We start from the raw sequence: 23,458 nt of genomic DNA, 5'->3' as shown, positions 1-23,458 counted from the left end.
AGTATTAAGCCAAATCTCTACAAGACAAGACAAACCCCACTGGCGTGGCCCACTCGTTGCTGCCCCTTCTTTTGCATCTAATTCAATTCAAGTACTAATTCTAGATTTTTATTTGTCACATACATGGAGAGCATATGACCCGCACTGAAATGTAAGTCAGGTCCGATCAATGGACAGTGCAATTATTAAAGAATACAAACACAAGAAAATTATTTATAAATATGGTATGGAAAAAGTAAGATATAAAAAGAAAAAGAAAATAAAATGCTTATAAAAAAGGGGGCAGGACAGTATACTGTAGACCAGGAGTTGGCAATCTACAGCACGCATGCCAGCAGTGGCATGCAGAGGGATAATAGCTGGCACGCGAGCAATAGGGAAAACTGCATACTGACATACTGTACATTTTGAGGAAATAACTTCTCAGTCACACCACCTGTTAGGAGCTATAAATACTATTAAAGTGTGAGAATTGATTTGCACTAGTCTACGGATCCGGGTGAAAAGGCTGCACATATTAGGCAGATGTGTGAAGTCCAAATCACGTCCTCGGATTGCATCTGGGACATAAAGCAAACGTAGGATTCTTTAGGGATGAGTGGATGGAAGCAGACCCCCAGTGCTGGAGAGGTGAATTTATCCCTTTCACCTTGAGATGACAGGCAGCAGATTTAGGATGCTGTTCTGTGGGATGGGGGTCTGACATAGGGGAATGAATAAATAAATAATAGCGGAGTGCAGGACTGTCTGAGATGACTCGGAAAGCCCTCACGTTCACTGTATGGAATGCATGAGTGTAAATTTTACGCACCCCGATTATTCCAACACACTTATATATATCATTCCAGTACATTCACCTTTGCTGGACAAACAATGTCACAGCTATCGGGTATGGACTAGGAGCACTAGGGGCAGAGAGAATAATAAGCACATGAAATTGATGCTTATACTGTAGGCATTTGCCTACACTGTTAAAAATAAGTGTTCTTTATTGCCAGTCATGGTTCCATGAAGGAACTTAAACTTTCCATTGCTTGTACTATAGGTTCATAATAGGGAATAAAGGTTCTTCATGATTAAAAATCATTGTTATTTATCTCAATGACCATGTAACCAATCAAAGAGGTGTTGCAGGAAAATGCTGTTATGACATAATGAGATGTGAGGTGAAATACAAATCAAATGATGTACTACAATATAATGAAATGCTGTGAAATACATGACTGCTTTTGAATGACCATCAAAGCCTGAATGGTACTTTTGAGTGTCAATGCAGTAATGGAATCTTCCAGCAGGCTAACTGGATCGGGCTAACCCGCCAAACCTTGACCCCCCTGGGATGGGTCCCATGTGGGAAAATACTGTACCACAGTTTAAGAATCACAAGGCTACAAACCTAGCATGAAATACGAAACAAAATTGCTACTATTGACCACCACCACAATTCATTCTTCCTCTCAGTATTGAATACTTAAGGCTTTTGTAGTTCACAAGGAATTGCTTCCAAAATAACAACGGTATTGATGTCAACACTGCACAACGAAACGGCAGGAGACTAGCTTGGCAGCTATCCTTTTACACAGGTACAACAGGCCTCTTTCAGCTGAGCAACATCTGTCTCCGTCTCGCACAGTTAAGAAACCAGAAGAGCCCAGCAAACATGAGAGAGGATTTTCCATTTTGATACATTACCTTTCGATTAGCTACAATTCCCGAATCGCGATGGAGAATCATTTACTGATGCACTTCGATTAATGTGAGGTCACAGCGGGCTCCCAGTTTCCCATCAAAAACAACCTAATATTGACACCACTGTGGAGGGAAAATTATCCTCCAGTTGCAAATCAGAGGAAACTTATAAAAAGCCGCCACTGGGGTCTGTTAACATGAGCTTGCAGAGAGATTTATTTAGCTGTATTCAGATCAAGTACAATAATCGTAAATGAGTGACAGATTAACATGCATATCAGCCGTGCCATGTACGATGAACCTGTTGCTAACCAAGCGAAATGAAAACAGAGAGAGGGAAGAAGATTCTAGCCTTAAGCAATCAGATTAATTATTTTCAGTAAACTGGCAGAAGCAAAAAGGAGGCATATTTTGAGAGAGGAATTGGGCCTGTTAAAACCCTAGCAATCATCTAAAATCCCTATCAACCACCTAGCAACACCCTAACAACTGCCCAAAATCTCCTATAAATACATAGTATCACCCTGACAAGTACTGAAACCACTAGAAACCACATAGCAACACACTGGCATGCACTGAAACCCCTAGAAACCACCCAGCGACACCCTAGCAACCACCCAACCCCCTAGTAATACAAATATACATAAAGCAATATAAACTAGACATCTAGCAAGTCTCAACTGGTTTGATTGATTATTTAATCACCACATGTAAACTAACATATTGCCCAGCTCTAACCTGGTAAATGTGGACTTCTACTGTACTGTACTGTAATTTACCGTAAAGCTGCTCTGAAACTTTGTGAATTGTGAAAAGTGCTATACAAATAAAACTGACTTTAAAGTAAAATTCTGACACCCCATCAAAAACCTCCGCTGTTCCATCCACGATTCTTATCCAATATATACAGTGAAAGAAAGACACAGAGAACCTATAATGTATGAACTCAGGTGCCAAACAACCACTCACTCCACAGTTAATTCATCTGATGTAGGGCTGAATGACAGGGTGTGTATAAAACAGTGGATAAAGAAATAGCCTCAGCAGCTTACACATTAATGCAGAGAAACGGCTCTGACCACAGACCCGAATGAAAATGAGAGTTACTACGATAGCAACTACGTGTGAGAAACATATGGTTCAGACATAAATTCACAGGATATGCACTGAGGTCTTTTGGCCGCTGTCCACTCCTCCGTGTTGTGTTTGGCCTGAGTGGCAGCGTTCACTCCATTTCCCTCTCTGCCCAGAAGTTGGCAGCTCTCCTCAGTTTCATCCCTCTTTCATCTTATCAAGCACCTGCCATCAACACGAGGCCGTACACCCCTCCCTTCATTCCCTCACTCATCCTGGCACTTCTTCGCTCCCATTTCCGACTGTTTAATTATGCTGTCCCAACCTGTCACCCTGAGCAACATCCCCCCCTGGGCAGCAGCCTGCGGACCACCGTGCCAAAGCAAACTGCCTCAGGAGCAGGTGTGTGTAGACAGAAGGCGCAAGCCAGAAAAACAGCTCACAGTAAGTACAGTGTGTGTATATCAGTGGTCAAGTATTTTTCACCTATAAATAAAGAGAGTGAATGAGATCTTGGACATCGACACAGCTTGCCTTGATAACACGCCACCTATAACAAGTTTGACTATCCACTAACAACATTTAAAAAAAAACACACAAAAATAAATCTCTGTCAAGGTGCTGGAGCTGTGAGCCTCAAATCTGAGTGCCATTTTCATAACAAGCAGCAGGGAAAGCTCAGCACATGTCCAAAATTATAACAGAGCATGCTCCAGGTTAAAAATAGATTTGACTCATCACTTCAGGCTGCTGGGATGGTATCCTACCACAGAAAAAAGGAAATGAAAGCTTTTTAAATTTGGATGTGGCAATTTCAATGACTGAAAAAAACTGATATAAAAGGGCAAAAAAACTCACTGGCTAAATTTCTCCAGTACATATAGAAGCCCATTTTTTTCTACACTTAAGACATTTTGAAAATGTTACCATATCAGATAGAATGACAGAAAAAGAGGATTACAGTCTGAACTAACATAAGAACAACTGAATGACAGAAAGAATAGATAGAGACACAGACAGATAGCTCAGCCAGAGCCCATTGAGAGTACGGCTGAGCCGGTCAATGATTTCTTTGCGGACAGGAGCTGCCAGCATGAGCTCCTCGCATCACCTCAGCACTGATAAGATGTATGGATATATGCATCCCTGAGTCGCAACCTTGAACATTCAGAGTGGAGCAGAAGCGGAGGAGTATACGAATGTTTGCATTGGAGAAATACATTTTTTCAGCCATCCCTCTCAATGATATTAGAGGCTATATTGTAACATCACTTTTCTCCATTTGACCTCTGTTTTTTTCCCTTCAGAGTTGTCATTAGGAGTTATCCAGTTCACCCTTTCAATTTCAGAGCATGATTTATGGGGCACTGCTAGAATCTCGACAGGGTTAGGATGGAAAAGCCAAACACTTAGATGAGTTAAAGTCCTTGAACGCTCCGATATACAAGTTCACATAAACTATAGCTTATCCTTTACAGATTATCCTACGAGGACACCTATGTGTAAAAGAAGTCTGCATGTTTTTCTGAATAACTGAAATGAATAAACAACACAGCTGGAGTGACAGAGGTGTAAATTCACACCTCCAAAACTGTCCTAAGATGTGGCGTAATGCTGAGATAATCCTAAGAATCTCAATGGTGGTGGAGAATCAGCCAAGGCTGTTAGCATGAAGATGTTGGTGATTTAAGTGCAGCCTTGGTTCTCAGTCAGACAGCAGGAGTTCCCCGTAGAGAACAACTTGATTTATTCCTGCCAAGCCAAATGCTGACTTGAGGCGCAAGAGTCTCCTGAGCAGCCGTCTACTACAGTGCAGAGTACAAATGCAGTTTTTCTACTTTATGAATCAACCTCAATCCCACCCTGAATCTTACTTGGAGCGTACTTGCATGAATCTTTCTGACTTGTGCTCATGTCTTTCCAAACTGATATGACAGGGTGTTAGGTGAATGTCCCAGTTGTTATTTTCAAAACAAGAACAACAACAACAAAAATGGAGACATGATCCAAAAAGCACCATAAAGGTTTAATATAAATAGTGTGTAAAATTTATATTACTATTTACCAAGTCCTTTGTATGCATAAAATAGCTTTGTGTGAGGAATTCAAAAGGCCATTTAAATGAAAATTCTAAAAATTCTCTCAAATTTCATTTGCAAATTTCATTTGCATTTCCAAATATTCACAACCAATTATGACTAATTAAGAGATGCGACAACAATGGTGTCTGCCATCATTCAGAGATGAATGAAAATGAACATCACAAAAGGAAACTTTAATAACATTCATTTCTATACACTCTCAGAATAAAATGGCAAAAAAAAGGACCTATAGGGGTTCAACAGTTTGTGACTATGGTACTCTAACAACAATACCCTAAAAGAGATTTCTCTGAACCTTACTTACCCCTAAAAGATTTATAGTAGCACCTCAAGGGTACATATTATAAGTACAAAGGTTCTTATATTTACTTTTTAGAGGTAGATAAGCTACAAAGTTGTCCTGATCCTGAAGACCTTGATTAGTTGGTTCAGGTTTGTTTAATTGGGGCTGGAGCTAAACTTTGCTGGAAGGTGTTCCTATAGGAGAGGGAATGGACACATTTGCCATAAAGGTACATTTTTGCAATTTATTTATGATAGTGATGGTGCTTTCAAAGTCTGTCATTAGACTGTCTCATAGAAACACATTAAATGAAAAGTTGCACAAATTTGGCAAAAAGTACCACGCTTATGGTGCTTTTGTGTCTTTTTACATGCATATATAAAAAAAAAATTCTCAGCTTTTTAAGGTTAGCTGTGGTTGCTACTAGGGCAAGTCTAGCTTATGATTAAGTCTACAGTGCTGTTGAGGTTGCAATTTCCATTTCTGTAGGACAAGAGAACTGCCCTATCACTGCTGGTTTAACAACGAAAGATTAAGCCACTCTTAATGGGATGTAATTATAATGGATCCAGCAGAAGACCCCAGAGCAGCGAGCACTGTTTGATGTGATCTGTTAGGGTTATGTTATCTTTAAGCACCCTTGACATTTACAAAGATGTTACATGCATCTTTGTGCTTTCCTGACATTTTGCTGGATTATTGCTCTAGGGTACATGAGCGACAGGGTCGAGACGGGGAGGGCCGAGGCCATTATAAACTGTTTAAAATCTAATCGCTGCAGGGCCAGCTTGGCCTCTCACACATGTCCAGCCTCATTGGCTCCATGCTGTAATAATCCGTGTTCACATGCTTGCTAAGATCTCCAGGCCAGGACTTTATGGCCCCTGACTGCTCCAGTCTTCTTAGAAGAGATCATGTCAGATTCTCTCTCTCTTGCCACCCAGATACCGTAGACAAATCCGCCCCAGCACCCCTAAGAACGTTACATCAAGGCTGCCAAGATCGGCTTGCCTGGGAGAGTTAAGTCCGTTGTTATTACACCCATTATGGCAACTAAATCATACCACCCACTGAACTTGGCATTTTGTTTGTTAACAAAAGCATCGTTCAGTACAAGATGGTAGCATTCACAGATTACAAATCTACAAAGCCAAAGACCATTTGGACTTGGTGATTGACATCTTAAAACAATAAAAACAGGGCAGTGGGAAAAATAAAATCTTTAGAACTTCCTCGAAATCTTCTTTTGATGACACTAATGGGTGTTTTATACTGCATACCTATCAAGCCCTATGATGCCAACATCATTTTCGCTTTGTTCAGTCTAAGTGAACCAAACAACAACCCATTTAAGCCACACAACAGACTGTGAATCAGTTGTGTGAACATGATAAAGCATTTTTGGGTTGAATTGTGGTTGTGTTTCATGCTGGACCTCCACAGGTTTGTTTTCTAAAGCATTCGTCCCTGTAATAAACAGACCATTCTGCTCCACTTCTCGAAACCAGGGTGCTAACAGGGGCAATTAGCAGCTTCACCCACCCTTCGAATAGAAACTTTGTGGGCAGACGATAACCTTGCCATCACCCCGTGTCAATCTAATCACCTTTGAACATACTCCTCACATACCTGCGCTTATGCTCACACCTTATAATTGGACTCCCACTGGAGATGAAAAGCTCCAGCTGTGACATGAGTGGGGAGTTGGTGGGGTTTTTTTTTTTTAAGTGATATTGATCTACTACAGCAAGGGCACACAGAAAACTGCTGCAGGTTTAGCAAGAGTCCACAGACTGCACACAAACCTGTACACAAAACTAAACAGCACTTTCTTACTCTGGCAAACTCTAATCTGATTGCAGCTTCTGTGATTAAGGGTTATAAGCTGAAACAAACCAGCGATTTTGAAGTTAATCAATGTATATAAATAATCAATGGATTAATGGATAAATCAAAGGAAGTTTTCTAGACTAGTAGAATCAAATCTTTAAAAGATATTCAGAGTTTCACCTAAGACGCTTAATAAATATTTTTTAATGGCATATTACACTTCGTTGTACTTCTTTATGTCTATGAAATAGTAACAAATACACCTTTATTTAAATTAATACTTTTCACCACAGTCTATTATTGTGGTGTTATTTCAGATAAACCCGCTCTGAAAAGCAGTGTTGTTTGCCATTAAGAATTCAAAGGAAATTGTCTTTTAAATTCCTCATAAATTTTTAAGTTTGCATTGAGGAATCAAACAAGATATAGAATTGCAACTTGAATTAAATTATGAAGAACTAGAATAATAATAAATTACAATTCAAAGAAATGTAAAAAAAAAATTAACAAATGCTCGACAGTCATTTTAAATTTGACGAACAACAGGTAGAATGATATAATTTTACACAGAATGACAAAGTAAACTCCTTTCAAATCCAACTTCCTGTGTGTTGTGGCCAATTCAGCTTAAAATCACACTCCAAATGAAGCCAATTGGCCTGGCTCTTTACATGTTGATCAGATGGTCTTTTCCTGCATAAGTGGGTGGGTTCTAATCATGTGGACCAGACCTTTAGAAAACTAAGCAAGAGCCTGAGTTTCACAGTAACACCTAAGTTAAGAACCACTCAGGTGGTGACAGCTCTTTTCAAGTCCAAAAAATGGACAAGTGGACTGAGGACGGCCTCTTCATCAAGATCAACCCCTCTATCATCATCCACCTCTCAGGCGGCCTCGCCAAAATGTCCAGCACTCCCAAACAACAGCAGAAAGAAACTTAAACATTTGTTCAAAGGGAGACAACTGATGTCTGCCTTGCGGTCGCACTTTACTGAGCTGAGAAAACCTGAGGAAACCACATCAAATGGAGGAACGCTGGGATATCACCATATCTCATATCCAGCGGTACAGGGGCATTTAAACTGTGCTAAATGAAGAGGAAACATGAGGATGGGATGGTGTGCTGGAGATCTCATTGCCTTCTCAACCCATCGCTCTAAATACTCTGCTCATTCCACAAAACAAGCCTGAATGGAAGTACCACACTGCATATAGCACAGTTACGTTCATAAACCTTGGCGCCAGCACTGCTTGAATCCACCTCTATGCATTATCAAAGAACCCCATTGAAAGTCCATTTGGATTTTAACTGAGCGATGACCTCATAATGGTCTCTTCTCACTGCTGGTTACATTCAGTGAGTTTTATCTGAATAATGACCTCATTGTGGTCTTCATTTTACCTTAGTCTTGACAGTAAATTTTAATTCATAACTAATGAGCTATTTGTTGTCTAAACTGTCAATTAAAGCCCTTAGAGGTCATTTCATACAGTTTATCCAAATAAAGATGAATTCCCTAATTTTTCATTTGTATATTTTTAAAAATGGTGCGTGAAGATGCATCTTTCCAGATTCGTCAGTCCAACAATCACCATTTTTCTTATGAACTATTTTACTAACCCAGTGGTTCCCAATCCTGGTCCTGGAGAACCCCCAACACTGCACATTTCAGATGTCTCCCTATTCAAACACACCTGATTCAACTCATCAGCTAATTAGTGAAGAATCCAAAACCACAAATGTGTGTGTCAGATAAGAGACACACCAAAAACATGCAGAGTTGGGAGTTCTTCAGGACCAGGATTGGGAACCACTGCATCTAACCAAATGTGACCCGGGACCCTGGTTCAAGTCTTAAGTGTAAATTTTTCAAAATTAAGATTTATACATCATCTGAAAGCTGAATAAATAAGCTTTCCATTGATGTATGGTTTGTTAGGATAGGAATATATCTGGCTGAGACACAACTATTTGAAAATCTGGAATCTGAGGGTGCAATTTCTTTTTAAATATCAAGAAAATCACCTTTAAAGTTGTCCAAATGAAGTTCTTAGCAATGCATATTACTAAATAAAAAATTACGTTTTGATATATTCACGGTAGGAAATTTACAAAATATCTCCATGGAAATTGATCTTTACTTAATATCATAATGATTTTTGGCATAAAAGAAAAATCTATAATTTTGACCCATACAATGTATTTTTGGCTTTTGCTACAAATATCTCAATATCTCAAGTGCAATTTAAGAATGGTTTTGAGGTCCAGAGTCACAAATATCATTTGCACTTTCACATTTAAAAATTTACTCCATTTCACATTTTCAAGTTTTTCCATATCAAATTGTGCCAATTCAAATGGCATATTCTGGATATCATAAGACTTGTTTTGTCATAAATTTTTGAGCCTGACAGCCCTTTCGCGACTATATGCTTTCATTGTTAGGGAAAACATTAGCATGAAATACAACTAAGACTTCAGAACATTTTCAGAATGCCCTTTGCAAACCGGGTTTAGGAAGAGTGGTAATTCTGCCTTTTTTTAGATGCTAAGGATGGAGAACCAGCCCAAAGGGTCGATGTCTTCACTCTTCTGATCTTAAACTGTGTGGTTGGAAGTTCAGTCTGAGGAAATAAATAAATGAAAAGTCTGTGACCTCTGCCTCTGATATTTTGTGTTCAAGTGGTCCAGTTGGTTGTCTGATGCCAGCCGGCAGTGCCCCTTCAACAGCACAAGTATACTTTCTCTGGCCCCAACCGCATTATGTTCATCGCCAAAACAGATCGAAGACCACCCTCTCCTTTCCATCCCTATCAGAGCCTTATTTTCACTCAAATACAAGATTTTTTTTTTAAATGTGTGGTTAATGAGAGGCTGGTGGAGATACACAGAGCTCCCTGTCTCAGTTGAGCTGACCTTCTGCTTTCAACAGCCAAATTTGGATGCAATGGGGGCCTGCTCTCCTTCTCTTTCATACTAAGTGGCAAAATGATCTATGGGAATCAGCATGCAGCATTAACTCAAACATATTACACCTAGATAAATACTCCAATCATCTTTCAGCTTCCACTCTATCTTCTTTTAATGCTAGAATCCATCATAACTCAAGCATGCAGGCAGACCTGTGTCTGAGAATATGGCTGATAAATCAAATCACCACTCCAATCTGGAAAACACAGACAGTCCTTGAAACTCCAATTCTGACTGAATTTTTCCACAGCCATGACTATTCTTTTGAGCCCACTTGATATTTAATCTAAAACAATAGTCTTGTGAGGTCAATATACAGTAGAGAATGTTAAAGAGAAAAATAACCTTTTAAAAAAACTTTTAGAGCCACTTTTTGTCTATTCAGTGTTTTATCTCCCCGAATTACCTTCAACTGGGTGATATATGCAGTTCATTAATTACATGTCATTCAATTAATTTTAAATGTTTTTGGTAACACTTTACAATAAGTTTCCTTAAATATCAATATGAATTAAATATCATAAATTGACAAAGAACAATACTTTTATAATATTTATTATAATGGCAACAGCTACATTTGATTTATTTGTAAATAAAAAGAAAAAATATTTAACTTCATGCTTTCATTTTCATTTCTGAAACATTTCAACAACTTAATTAAACATTTACGTATAAAGAAAGAACATGAAGTAATAAACAACATTTAATTTTTTAAATATTTTTATTCAATGTATTGTAAAGTGCTACCAAATTTTTAATTGACAAATTGGAGGCCTAACCCCAGTTAGAGCTGAGTTAACACAACTCTCTTTTAAATGGACTGTGAATGTCAAGTGTAATAATATATTTCTTCAAAAACTGAATATTCCAACATGGAACTTGTGCAAATTCTATAAGACAGAAAACAAGGTCTTTTCTCCAGGGCACCAAACCCATCTCAGTGGAGCCACATTCATTTGACAGCAAGAGGGCCTTCTTTCTGCAACTCAGACTGCAGAGATCCTTTACTGAATCCTAATTCAACTATGGTATAGAGACCTTCGACCTCCTATATTCTTCTAGTACTCATCTTTATCTAGAGACAGGAAGTGCTCAAAACACCAAAGCAGTAGAGGCACTGATAAGAAAAAGACTGAAAGAAAGAGTGAGAAATGACAAGAGAGAGTTCAGTGAATGCTTCGGCAGAAAAGAGAGAGAGTGATTCTGATTGGATTCTGCTGAAGTGATCTGTTAGAGAGATGAGTCAGTAGAAGCTCAGTGGACGATGAGGAAAAGCCTGAAATAAAGAAGCACTCAAACACCCATTCACCCTCCCAAAAGCACACGGTCTCTTGAGGCCTCTGGCCTACCTGCTGCATTAGGAAAAAATCATGCCTGTGTGCATGGAGCATGGAGCATGGACCAGGGGTTTTCAAACTGGCATCAGAAGACCCCCTTCTCCAGGTCCACAGGAAAATTAAAGAGTAAATATGTAAAAAAAAAAAAAAATAATAATAATAATAATAAAAATAATAATAAAATTAAAGAGTAAATATGTAAAAATATATAATAATAATAATAATAATAATAATCAATTAAATAAATAAATTATATTTGTTATAAAAACCCATTTGAAAATTACTTAAGAAATTACCTAATAAAATAAACATTAACTAAAATAAAATATAAAACAACTTTGTTTTGGCTACATAGCTGCCAAGGCAACATTTCTTATTTTTATTTATTTACCTTGATGTACTACAATAATTAAAATGAACATTTTTTTTTTTTTACAAAACACTTAACTGCGAAAATAATTACAAAAGAACACATCAAAATGACTAAAATTTAAAATGAAAACTAATACAATGAAAAATCTAATTTAAAATATGAATGAAACCTATAATACAATAGTATGCAGAATGTGAACTGTGCACATTATTAAATAATGCACAATGTTTCACACATTTTTTTTAACAGAATGGAGAAAAGTGAGAAAGAAAGAAAGAAAAATTACATTAAAAAAAAAATCATTGTTGGGGGCCAATGCATCAAAAAGTTTGAAAGCCCCTGACCTAGACCACAGAATCCTTCTAACAGTCATTTTGTTGGATAATTTTTCTACTGTACTTTTAAGATTAAAATATGAGAATGGCCTCTGTTATGACTGGCTAACCCTTTTGCAAGCAAAACGAGTAATAATGTCCACGCCAAGTTATAATAGGGCTGCGCTGGTAATGATGGAATATGTCTACATACTCCTTTCAAAAGAGCAAGAGAATCCTGTTTATCATATTATATCCCTTTAAAACGAGCATCAATAGTTATTTAAGACGGCAGTGACTGCTACATCAGACCATAAGGGGTGAAGGACAGGCATAAAGGTCTTACTTCATTTCCAGAACCTCCTCCAGGTGCTTTCTGCGCTCTGCCCTCAGTGTGGTCAGGTGAGCCTCCTTCTCCGCCAGGGACTGCTGGGTGGACGACAGCTTGGCCTTCATGGACTCCAACTCTTGCTTCACCTTTTCCATGGCGGCCAACAGCTCCGCCATCTGTGCATGCAAACACACACAAATAAACATGTTTGGGCTGATGAACAACAAACAAGCATTAGGACAAAACCATAATCCCAACGAAACATGTCGGATAAGACAGAATGCAAACAAATATGTTGAGTGAACACACAGCAGGCCAAGAGTGAAGCTCACAGGGACACAAATAGATTTGTGCACAGAAAATTTGATTTATTAGACGAAATGAGTGTCCAATGCAAAAATATTAAAGAGATTCATATGATAGAGATAAAATGGGTGAAAACAAGACCAGTGTGAGAGTGTGTTACTGCAGTTTTATTAACTACATAACTTCGTGATGAGGTTTGTCATACATCACATCCCCAGAGTTATTTAGCTCTGGTTTGTTTTTGAAAAGGTAGATGTTCTCCATTCGTTACTGTGATTTTTCTTTCTTCCTCTCCCTCCGTTTCCACACAATGTTTATAACTCAGAGTAACAGGAGCGAGTGAATGAGGAGGATAAATCAAATGGTGTGGCAGGTTTATGCATTTCATGGAAGGCAAGGTTTAGCGACTTGGCTCAAAGCGGTTCTCATAGCCTCCTCGACTGCTTGCGGTTCACCCAGAGTCTCACTGAAATCTCTGTGCTCGCAGGAAACTGTGAGGCTTCGGGCGAGATCTGTGCAGTCTCCTTCATCTCTTCTTGGTGTTTATCCATGTGTCCCTGCTCTGCGTTTCATCAGCTTTTGTTCCATCTATACTAGACACTTATACATGGATTCAAAACCAAAAATAGTTCACTTAAAATTCCTTTTAAGCTTCACAAAAGATGCAAAATGAAGTGGTTCATATGGCTTGTCTGCTCGAGAACTCAAGAACCAGTTTAGTCCGATTAGACTTGAACGAGTCATTATCTGGCTCGGCTCGGTGTTCATCTTCAGTTCTCTCTTCACAGCAGTTCAGTCAGTGTACTGTTTGAGTAAATGAATTACTCCGGGATATTGGTTTGTTTTAACTCCGAGGGAGTGTCAGCCACATTAAACAAGTTAACAGCTTAAGTCATTTGTGGATTAATGCCTATTGGAGACACAAACCGTTTCAAATGATTCAGTTCGATTTAGTGAACTGGTTCAAGAAGATCCGGTTACATCAAATGATTCGTTCGCGAACCGGATATGACAAACTGCTTTGTTTTGAACTCTCTCACAACAGACACGGAAGAGAAGACAATGCTGAATAAAGTCGTAGTTTTTGCTATTTTTGGACCAAAATGCGTTTTTGATGCTTCACAAAATTCTAACTGACCCTCTGATGTCACATGGACTACTTTGAAGATGTTTTTCTTACCTTTCTGGACATGGACAGTATAACGTACACACAGCTTCAATGGAGGGACTAAGAGCTCTCGGACTAAATCTAAAATATCTTAAACTGTGTTCCAAAAATAAACGGAGGTCTTACGGGTTTGGAACAACTTGAGAGTAAGTTATTAATGACATAATTTAGATTTTTGGGTGAACTATTCCTTTAATTCTAGTTGTATGTCTAAGAAGAAGTAGGGATATAACATACAAGTCATGCAGGTTTGGAATGAAAATAAACTAAGTAAATGAAGATGTTTTGTGTGTGTGTGTGTTGCTTTGACACGCAACACTGTCCAAAGACATGATTATAGGTTTTCTTATGATCTGTGAGCACTAGAAATGTTTTTCAGCAGAATAGCTGGAGGCACTAAACAGAAACACCACAAAAACAGGGATTTAGCTATGATAAGAAAATATCTTTTGGAAAACAAATATAACAGAACTGTATGTGTGTGAGCACATGCTCCCAGCAGTGCTGCTCTCTGGTGGTCGGAGGTATTGCAGGATGTGGGAGAGCGCTCAAACCAGCTGTCATCATAAGTCATCTGCTTAATGTACTACACCCAAGCCAAGCCTAGTGAACAAGCTACCAAAAACCCGCTCAGTCAAATTTACTGCCCTCTGCTTTCCTGTCCCACTCTCATATGCTTGCCTGTGTCATCTCAAGGCGTACCAAACTCACACAGTGTTGATCCAGCAACAGAAAGGACACGACTAAAACTTGAGGATGAGTGAATCTCCCCTAGGCACGTGAAATCCACTGGTAAATTCCATTTGACAAGGTCAGGTAAGTGAGGGCTCACTGGAATCGCTTATGTTAAGATGTAATGCATGTCAAATTAAAAAATAAGGAAGAGGAAATCATTATTCACGTAGAGACAGGACAGGCTAGCATTTCTTTGACTCAACTGGAGAGGACAGGTCACATCTTAGAAGAATGAAACTGGCAAGAGTCTGAGTGGACATTAAAGACTGTAATATTTTTCACAGATGCAATGAACAAACCTGCATGCCTGTTTTCCCTCTCGGTGATAAAGTGAGATAGAATCGAGACTGCATGCCTCAGGCCCCACAGTATAAGCAGAGGGAAATATTTAAATGCTGGCAGCATCGGTTTCACTGCCTGTGGCAACCCTGGTGTGAGGGCGGGGCAATAGGGCTGTCTGTTAAAACCAAGCAGCCAATGAGAGGTGAGGAGAGGGGGATGGAATGGAACCGTGAGAACTTTGGTGCATTTTTATTCAACAGAAAACAAAAATCTCAATGAAATCTTCCACAGTTGTGTAACCACATGTACACATACACTCACATACACAGCGACAGCAGAGCGGTTAACTAATCAGTCCAGGATGTGTGAGAGCCGATATGGTGTCACCGTGCCTGGAGGGGAGATATGTGAACTGACTACATCCTCAGCGACCAAACATCATCTGGAACGAATGGATTCAAATGAATTTACAGTGTGCTCGGTCAGTTTTACTGTAAAAGTATTTAGCAAGCACCGCCTGGAGCAAAATTCTCAAAGCTGTTGAGTTAAGTCATTCATTAGAACAGGGGTTTTCAAACTGTGGGTCGCGACCCACTCGTGGGTCACGGAATGGAACAAGGTGGGTCGCACAAAGTCACTTGGCTGCAGCTAATTTTGCGTTTCAATGACACACAGACACTAACACAGTTCAGTCTAGGGCTGCACGAATGTGACGAGTGGGGCGGGGCCTAGTGCCATGGGAACAGAGCTAGGCCGGTGGAGTGATTGGGAAATGAGCAACACTCACCGGTCTCAAGAACCACGGAGGAGATCGGAAAGATACAAAAGAGGAGCGATGACAGTGAAGGACGAGAGAGGACCAGGCCTGGGTTTTATTTTGTGTTTGTTTTTTATTTGTGCACGGCAGTCATCCGAGAGGGGCTGTCGCGCTGTTTTGTGTTTATTTGGTTATTAAAACTTTGTTTGATTGTCCGCCGGTTCCCACCTCTTTCCACGAAGGAGTCATCGAGGCGGTGGGCTGGAGTGAGTTCGCCCCCCCCCCCCCCCCCCGGCAACTCACTCCAGCCCACCACATCGAGCACCCTCGGCGGCAGACTCCTTCGCCCTGCTCGATGGCACTGCGGATTCACCCCAGCGGCGAAGGATCTTCGGCAGCGCGCCCCTCCTTCCTCCCTGGCTTCGGCACCAGTGTAAAACATTAAAATCTTCACAATCACAGGAAGAAGGAGGCGGGAACTGGGAACCCACTCATCACAACGATATAGCCCACCAACATTAATAATGAACTGCAATATCCTTAGTGTGATTTTCAAATTGCAATTAAGTCCGTGTGCGTTGCGTGTTTTGAAGGTCTCAGAGCAATGTCATTAAAAGGTTCAATCGGTCTTTTTTTACCTATTTCACAATTATTTTAATCTCCAAACTGTTTTAGATAGTTCTGCTTTGCTTCTTATGCTTTTCTAAAAAAGTGTTGGATTGTGCTCCGTTCTCGCCGACACACACGGAAGGATCATGAATGCAACAAAACACAGCAGCGCAGATCACACTTCACTGGAGTGAGCCTGCTTCACGTTTTTATGGACACTACATATTTTAACGCCAGTAAACAAAAATTAAAACTTGTAAATTTGTAGTGAAATTTTCAGTTGTACTCTAAAATAAAATGGTTATTTTTCTTAAATACTTAATTTCTGTCATAAAAATTTTAAGTAAGATTAGGTTTAAAGTAATTTCACTCGTTGTTTTTTTTTTTTTTTTAATATTTTGGTGGGTCGTGAAATATATTACACTTGTCTAGGTGGGTCGTGGAATGGAAAAGTTTGGGAACCACTGCATTAGAAGATAATTAACAGATTTTAAAGGTTTGACTAACGGCCCGGCAGACAGATAAAGTTAAACCTCTCAAACAAACTCAAAAATTTGTACAGCCTACATTAGGAATCATGGAAATTGCAGTTCCTAGTACTCTAGCGTGTGGAATCAAAAATGGGTTCTTATTAACCAATGAACCCTTAAAAATAATAATAATATAAAAAAAGTAAAATAATAGTAATAATAGTAATAATATATATCAAATGATTTTCATTACATCCAGTTCTATGGCTTCTTTCTTCCATTAATGCTACAATGCTATGAATGAATACAGGGTTTAATAAATATATACTGCTACTGAATCTAGAGTTTAAAAAAAAAAACTGTTAACTATAATATGTCCTGTTCTTTATAGTTTTGTTGTTACGCTGAATGTGATCAAAATATAAAGATAGGAATTTATTTTCTATATCACAAAAATGAGGTTTCTGTGTTATTTTTAGTCGCTATACCAACATGATACCATACATGAAATTGACATTCATTACATTTTTTACGGAATACTTGCAACATCAGTCATACATATACAAATATACATATTCAATTTATTCTCAAAGTTTTTGATAAAAACTAGAAAAAATGTTTTGTCTGAATTTTTGGCAGCCCAAAAAAAAAATATATATATATTTTTTTGTGATTGTATGTGTATGTATCAGCTTTTTTGTAACAAAAGCCAACTTCTTGGTGGGTTTTTTTTTTTTTTTTTTGCTAAATTGTCTTGTCACAAATTAATGAGTTACTGTCACTACATAATTTTAAATATAAAACAGTGGTCAAATATGAAAAATACAATCTCTAAGGTCTCCAATGATATATAGTTTGTCAAGATTAGTTTAGGTTTAGTATAGAATATTACGGTTTTAAATATGTAATGGCTTTGGGCCCACCGGTGGGCCAGTGACACTTATGGGGTTAAAAACCTCTGAATCAGTAAATGATTTTTAATAATTAAGATTTTTTTAAATAATTTTTAAATAATTATTAATGACATTAAAACGAACTAATAATTTAGTGGAATAAGAACCAGAAATTCCTTTCATGTCCCATTTTCTTAAAATTCTCTGAAAGAAAAACAAAGATTAAAACAAATACAAAAACTGCTTTCAGCAGACTTGCTTATGCTGTTGCCTTCTCTGATGGAGGAATGGATGGCGGTCTGTATGTGTGTGTGTGTGTGTGTGTCTGTGTCTGTGTGTATGTAAGAGCAAGGTGGCATGCAGAGCTTGTTTTCTCAGAGGAGTACAAAATAACCTCAGATGTTAGTCAAGTCGTGAAAAATACGCTGCAGTGGATTATGACACCTTGGGTGTGAAAAATTGAGCTCTTCACTAGATGATGATAACACCACTTCCTGTCTCACACTGGGAATGTGAACCAGAAAGGCAGGAGGAGTACAGATCAAAGTGTTTGAGATGCACATCTTTTAACTGATCTTCACAGTCCAGCTTCAGCCTCTGTAAGTGTTTTTACGACTTGGTGTAATTGCTTACATCAGTCGTGACGCACCGTCTATGGAATTGATTACAGTGATTTTCTCCTTTTCGGTTTAATTTAAGGCTGAATTGCTTAAAACCGGTGTCAGAAACAGGCCTTGGGGAAAGGAAGAGGATCTGCCAGTGATCAAGGAGAAGAGTGATAAAAAGAACAGGAAAAAAGGGAAAAAAGAACAACTGATGCAGGGTCAGAGGGGCTGGAACAGGTGCCTCTTCAAAAGAGGGAAGGCACGTGGAAATAAGCAAAGAATGAAGCAGTGAGCTGTATACTTGCCTTTCTGTGCTACAAGAGAGCAGAACAAGAGAAAAAGAAAACATAAATAGGTAAAATGCAATGCAGCAAAAAGAAATATCAGCAAAAAAAACAATGCCTGTTCAGAAAATGGCTGAAAACGTCATTTTAACCATATAAAAGTACAAGAAAATATGTGATTATTATGCTAAAATGCCTGCAGAACATAACCAATAAAAAAAAATGAATGCAGCTTCTAAAAATAAACAGTACTTACAGTAGATATGATGGTAACACCTTGATAATTTAATATAAACCATGGTACAGAGTAATTAGTCATATTCTAGTTATTGGTATTTCAAGATGCTTCAAAGTATACCAGGGTATTGCTAAAAATATATTTTATAAAATAAACAAATAAAAATAAAAATTTCAAATCAAATCAATATTATCTGTAGAAGAAATAAAATAAAAACCATGTACTAAAGCTCAATTAAATATAGTACAGTTATTAGGTTAACAATGTATAATTTTAGACAAAATAAAATATATATATATATTATTACTAACCACGTCCAAAAACAAAACAAAAAATTCCTTACCTCACACCATATTCTGGTACTGCTATAGTACTTTAGCATAAATCATGGTACTGATTGATAGCCATATTTATATACTGTACCATGGTATTTGCACAGTACTTCAATGAATACCAAGGCATAAGCATCATGTAGTGTCCCCAAAAAAGAAACTCGAAAATGATAAAAAATATTATCATGTTCTAAAAACATGGTAATACCATAGTGTTACTTTTGTAAGTGGAAAACCTCATATTGGTTTGTTATTGATGTGCACCATGAAGTGATGAGATCACGGTGGGCGTTAGATCAGGGCCTTCTCTTCAGCTCGTGCCGAACTCAGAAGCTCCTAATCACCTCCTGTGAGAGCAATCCAGACTAACCCAGATGCTCAGAGCAGAAACATAACACTAATAAAAACTGCTCAATGCAGCAGCGTGCTGTTTTTTTCTAGCTCTCTCTCCCCTTCTCCTCATCCGTCTCTTCCTACTCTCTCCTCCCCGGCTGCCAAAAGAGCAGCCCCATTCCCAAACGGTGATCATAAAGCCAATTTCAACAAGCTGGTCTTTGGATCTTGCTGTGTTTTGGGTGCTGAGCTTTGTGTCTGGTTGAGAATATTAACAGAGGAGGGAGTTTTATTTCCCTCTAAAGTTTTATCATAAATATCCAGGCTGTTTCTGACTATGGCTTTGAATACAAACTTGAGAAAAAGCAGCGGCAGCTGTAAGAGCTATTTATTCTTTGACTAATTTCCATGTCTGTTTTTGGCCAGGGCCGCTTGGAGACCTCAGGCTCTGCCGTCACGCTGCCCCCTGCAGTATGGAGGGAAACTGCTTGAGAAGTTTTCAGCATGTCTTGACCAGTTCAAGCAAAGAGCGAGTCTAAATGAGTCTAAATTTACACCTTTTTGAGAAAAATTCACTCAAAAATACATCGTCATTCCTCATGCATTTCGACATGAGCCTTTTTTCTCACACAAAGCTATCACGACATCAGAAGACTATATATACACACACAATAAGTTTTATAGACCACATGCTTTTTGGTGGTTTTTAGAGTTTGACATTCCCTATCATCATTCACTTCTATAGTATTGAAAAGAGCAGCTTGGACATTCGGCTAAACATCTCTTTTTATGATTTAAAAAATAAAGTAAGTAAAATGAGTTTAAAGCAAATAAATGATGACAGAATGGTGAACTCCTCTTAACTATCAGTATAACTACTGACCGCAGGTTTATATAACATGTAGCTAGAGTTACGTGCAGTGGGGAAACTCAACTTATCCCAGTGCAGAAACAGAATTGTGCTGGACGCACTACATAAAAGTTAAATCAAAACATAAATTATCCTGACAGACAGACGCAAATGAGCATGACTTCCAATATAATGGAAAGAAAGCAGGGGGAAGGCATAAGAGAGGTCTTCCACATAAAATAATGATCTGATAGAGCTCATCTTCAGGGAACAGTCTATAAATTGCACTGTCAGTGGTTAAGCTTCCTATTAGGAAAAGTTTGGGTTGGATCAGGACCAAAAGCCACATTTGTCGAACACCCCCATCCAAATGAGGTACAGAAAAAAAAGGTCACTTCGATGCAGCGATACTGATGAAAAGCACAAGACTCAAATCATTCCTTGTAAATAGAGAGGAAACATTAATCGTGCCATACCTTGAGCCACTTTAAGCCAGCGTGGCCGGAGACACGCATTAGGTCATGAGAGCGCTTTGCACAGGCAGTGAGCAATGGAGAAGAAATAGAGAAAAAGAGGGATTACAGAAAAAAAAGCCGGAGAGGAAACAGAGACATAACAGAGCAAAACAGAACAACAGTTTGAAACAAACAACGCAAAAGGAAAATTGGAACTTGAGGAAGAGGGGCTAGAGAAAGAGAAAGCACAGTAACCATGGATCCAACGTGACAACAGGTTGGGAGCTGAAAAGAGATCCATACAGGATTGGGTCAGGCCGACAGGGAAAAGGGGGAAAGTTTGTGGTGAATGAGTAAGGGCAGTTTCGAGACATCCCATCAACCCCGGTCAACACGAGCGGAGAGATTGAGGCTTTCTTTGGTCCAGTGCCTCCAGGGAAGGTTATGAAGTATGTCATTTCGCTGCTGAATCATGTCTGGAGACTGGACGTGTGTTTTCATGTGGTCTTGGGCAAACGTTTTCACTGGCCCTGCATGAGCGGCTGGTCGCTTTCGTACATCCCAGCCGTAAATTCCACGCCAGAGCTGAGTGACTGGTGTCACTGTACACCGAGGGCCCTGTGTAAGAAGAAAATGCCCCCCTTTTTCTCTTGGCGACCACATTTGCTCTTACTAGCACACAACTCTTTAAAGCAGTTGCTGCAACGAGGGTTTGGCAAGACGCTAATGCTCATGAAAGCATCAGCTAAAATGAGACAGGCTCAGCCGCTAAAGAAGCACATTGAACAGACTGAGAAAACATTGTTTTGACACTCAATCAAATATCAATTCTGCAATGAAGATGGAGTGAGATGGAGAGAAAAGGTAAAATAGGGGAAGTCTTAAAAAAATGTGTTTATTTGTCATTATTCATTCTTCATTGCTGCAGCTCTCAGATCAAATATGCCTCAAGTTTTTGGCATACTATATAACAAGACACGCGAGAACCCACACCGATTCACATATATGACGTCAAACCTGGTGCAAGTGTGCCATTTTAGTGATACATAGGAGATCAACGGAGTGGTTAACGACTTAATTTAAAGTCTGTTTGCCACAAAAAGCTATCATGAGGCTTTAAAGGCCTTGGAGCATTGCATAGTTCTATGGACCATAACCATTGCAGCAAAAATGTACAATAAGATTTAATTCGTTACCATTAAAGAATTAGATTTCATCAATGAACACAGAACAACTATATTCTACAGCATTTATTAAACTAGGTTATTGTTAATAAATATGCTATTATTCATTGTTACTCCATGATGGCACAAATAAAACATACATGCAACTTTTAATAAAGGTTTGGCATCATTTATTTAAATTGTCATTGCTTTCTTTTGTATTTATATGTATTCATTAATTTGATGTACGTCACCTGTTGTATGCCTGTTGAGAGAAATTATAAATAAATAAATGGATTAATATATTATATTTATATATTTATAAATTAGCATTAACCAAAATTACTAAATGCTGTTAAACTGACAAAATTTTATATTACTCTTTCATGATACCCATGCATTAACAATCTTGACTAATTTTACCACAGACACGCACAATGCAGCTTTTAAGTGAGCTCAACAGACGCACTTGGCTTGACGAGAAAGAACTAACTCAATTTTGGCCAGAGGTTTACTTTCATGTCAGTGTTACAAAGAGCAGTCACCCTCGTCCCCATACATTTAAGAACAACATGCTGACAGCAATTTGTACAAGCACTGCACTCGGTCCAACATGTGCTCTGCACAATGAGAAAAATGAGGCGAGCAGCTATTGGAGGAAATTGAACACAGAGCTAAAGACGAATGCTTGCTTATGATTGGCACAACAGAGGGTGTGGTGAAGCAACAGAGGGATGCTAATTAAATAGCGGAGGAGAGACTGTACATGTGTGTGTGTGAGTGTGTGTGCGTGTAAAGAAAACCGTGTGCATTTGTGTGAAGGTAATTAGAATTTGTATGGTTTAATGCAGGACCACAAATTGCGCATTTAAAAACATGTCTGCCAACTGTCAGTGAGGCAAGCTGGCATTCTCTCTCTCTCTCTCTTTTTGTTTTGTATAGCTCATAACTCCCTAAATATGTAACCCGGAATATAAATTCATTGTTATATAACAGGTGCCAGGGTGGAGAGGAACTTCTAATGGCGATATCCTGAGTGTGCGTAATGAGACTTGATGCGAATGGGACATCAGTAATGAGTGTGGAGACTGGCTCCGGAGGGTGGCACTTGTACTGTCCCCATTTCCCCTTGTCTCTGAGCCCAAATGAGAGGGGGCCGGCCGGGCTTAGCAGCAGTGTTGGCTCCCGCCGCAGCCCCCAACTCTAATTAACCCCTGGGGATTGGAGTGGAGGTCCGTCTGGTGGTGAAGAAACTCAGTGGTGAAGGCCACGATACATTCCTTAGACTGCAACGCACACTGGGACGATGCTCAGCCAGCCATGCGAATCTTTAGAAAATGGAGAGAGAGCGAAAAGGAAGGAAACATCAGGGTGCCAGGATCCACAGAAGGTAGAACAAACCATTAAGGGTTTAAAAATGAAGCAGAGAGTCAGTGGAGCCAAGTAAGATGGACAGAGAAGGAGAAAAGAGAGGAAAAAGTTCAGGGATTCAGGTAGAGGGGAAGCAAGATTTTGGCAGCTGCTTTGTGCTCTGTTTCAAAGCCTGACTGGCTGCTTGTGTTGTCCGGTTCATGGAGGACTAGTTCGGAAAAGGTTATAGGAGTTTGATGTTATCGCCAAAGCTCAACAGACAGCTAGACAGTGGTGCAATCTACTTTAAAAACAGGTAAGATT

General features: G+C 39.0%; 1 protein-coding gene across 7 annotated transcripts in view; it reads right to left on the bottom strand.

Moving 5' to 3' along the window:
- LOC132098748 (ELKS/Rab6-interacting/CAST family member 1-like) overlaps positions 1 to 23,458 on the bottom strand; it is a 201,058-nt gene that overhangs the window by 86,001 nt on the left and 91,599 nt on the right. For all 7 annotated transcript variants that reach the window (XM_059504904.1, XM_059504905.1, XM_059504906.1 and 4 more), the window contains one exon: positions 12,320 to 12,480. In XM_059504904.1, coding sequence (XP_059360887.1) covers positions 12,320 to 12,480 — 161 coding nt within the window. The remainder of the gene's footprint in view (positions 1 to 12,319; positions 12,481 to 23,458) is intronic.

This window comes from Carassius carassius, chromosome 22 (assembly GCF_963082965.1).
Source record: "Carassius carassius chromosome 22, fCarCar2.1, whole genome shotgun sequence".
Taxonomy (NCBI): domain Eukaryota; kingdom Metazoa; phylum Chordata; class Actinopteri; order Cypriniformes; family Cyprinidae; genus Carassius; species Carassius carassius.
The sequence above is the reverse complement of the archived record's forward strand: the minus strand, read 5'-3'. Positions and strand labels throughout refer to the sequence as shown.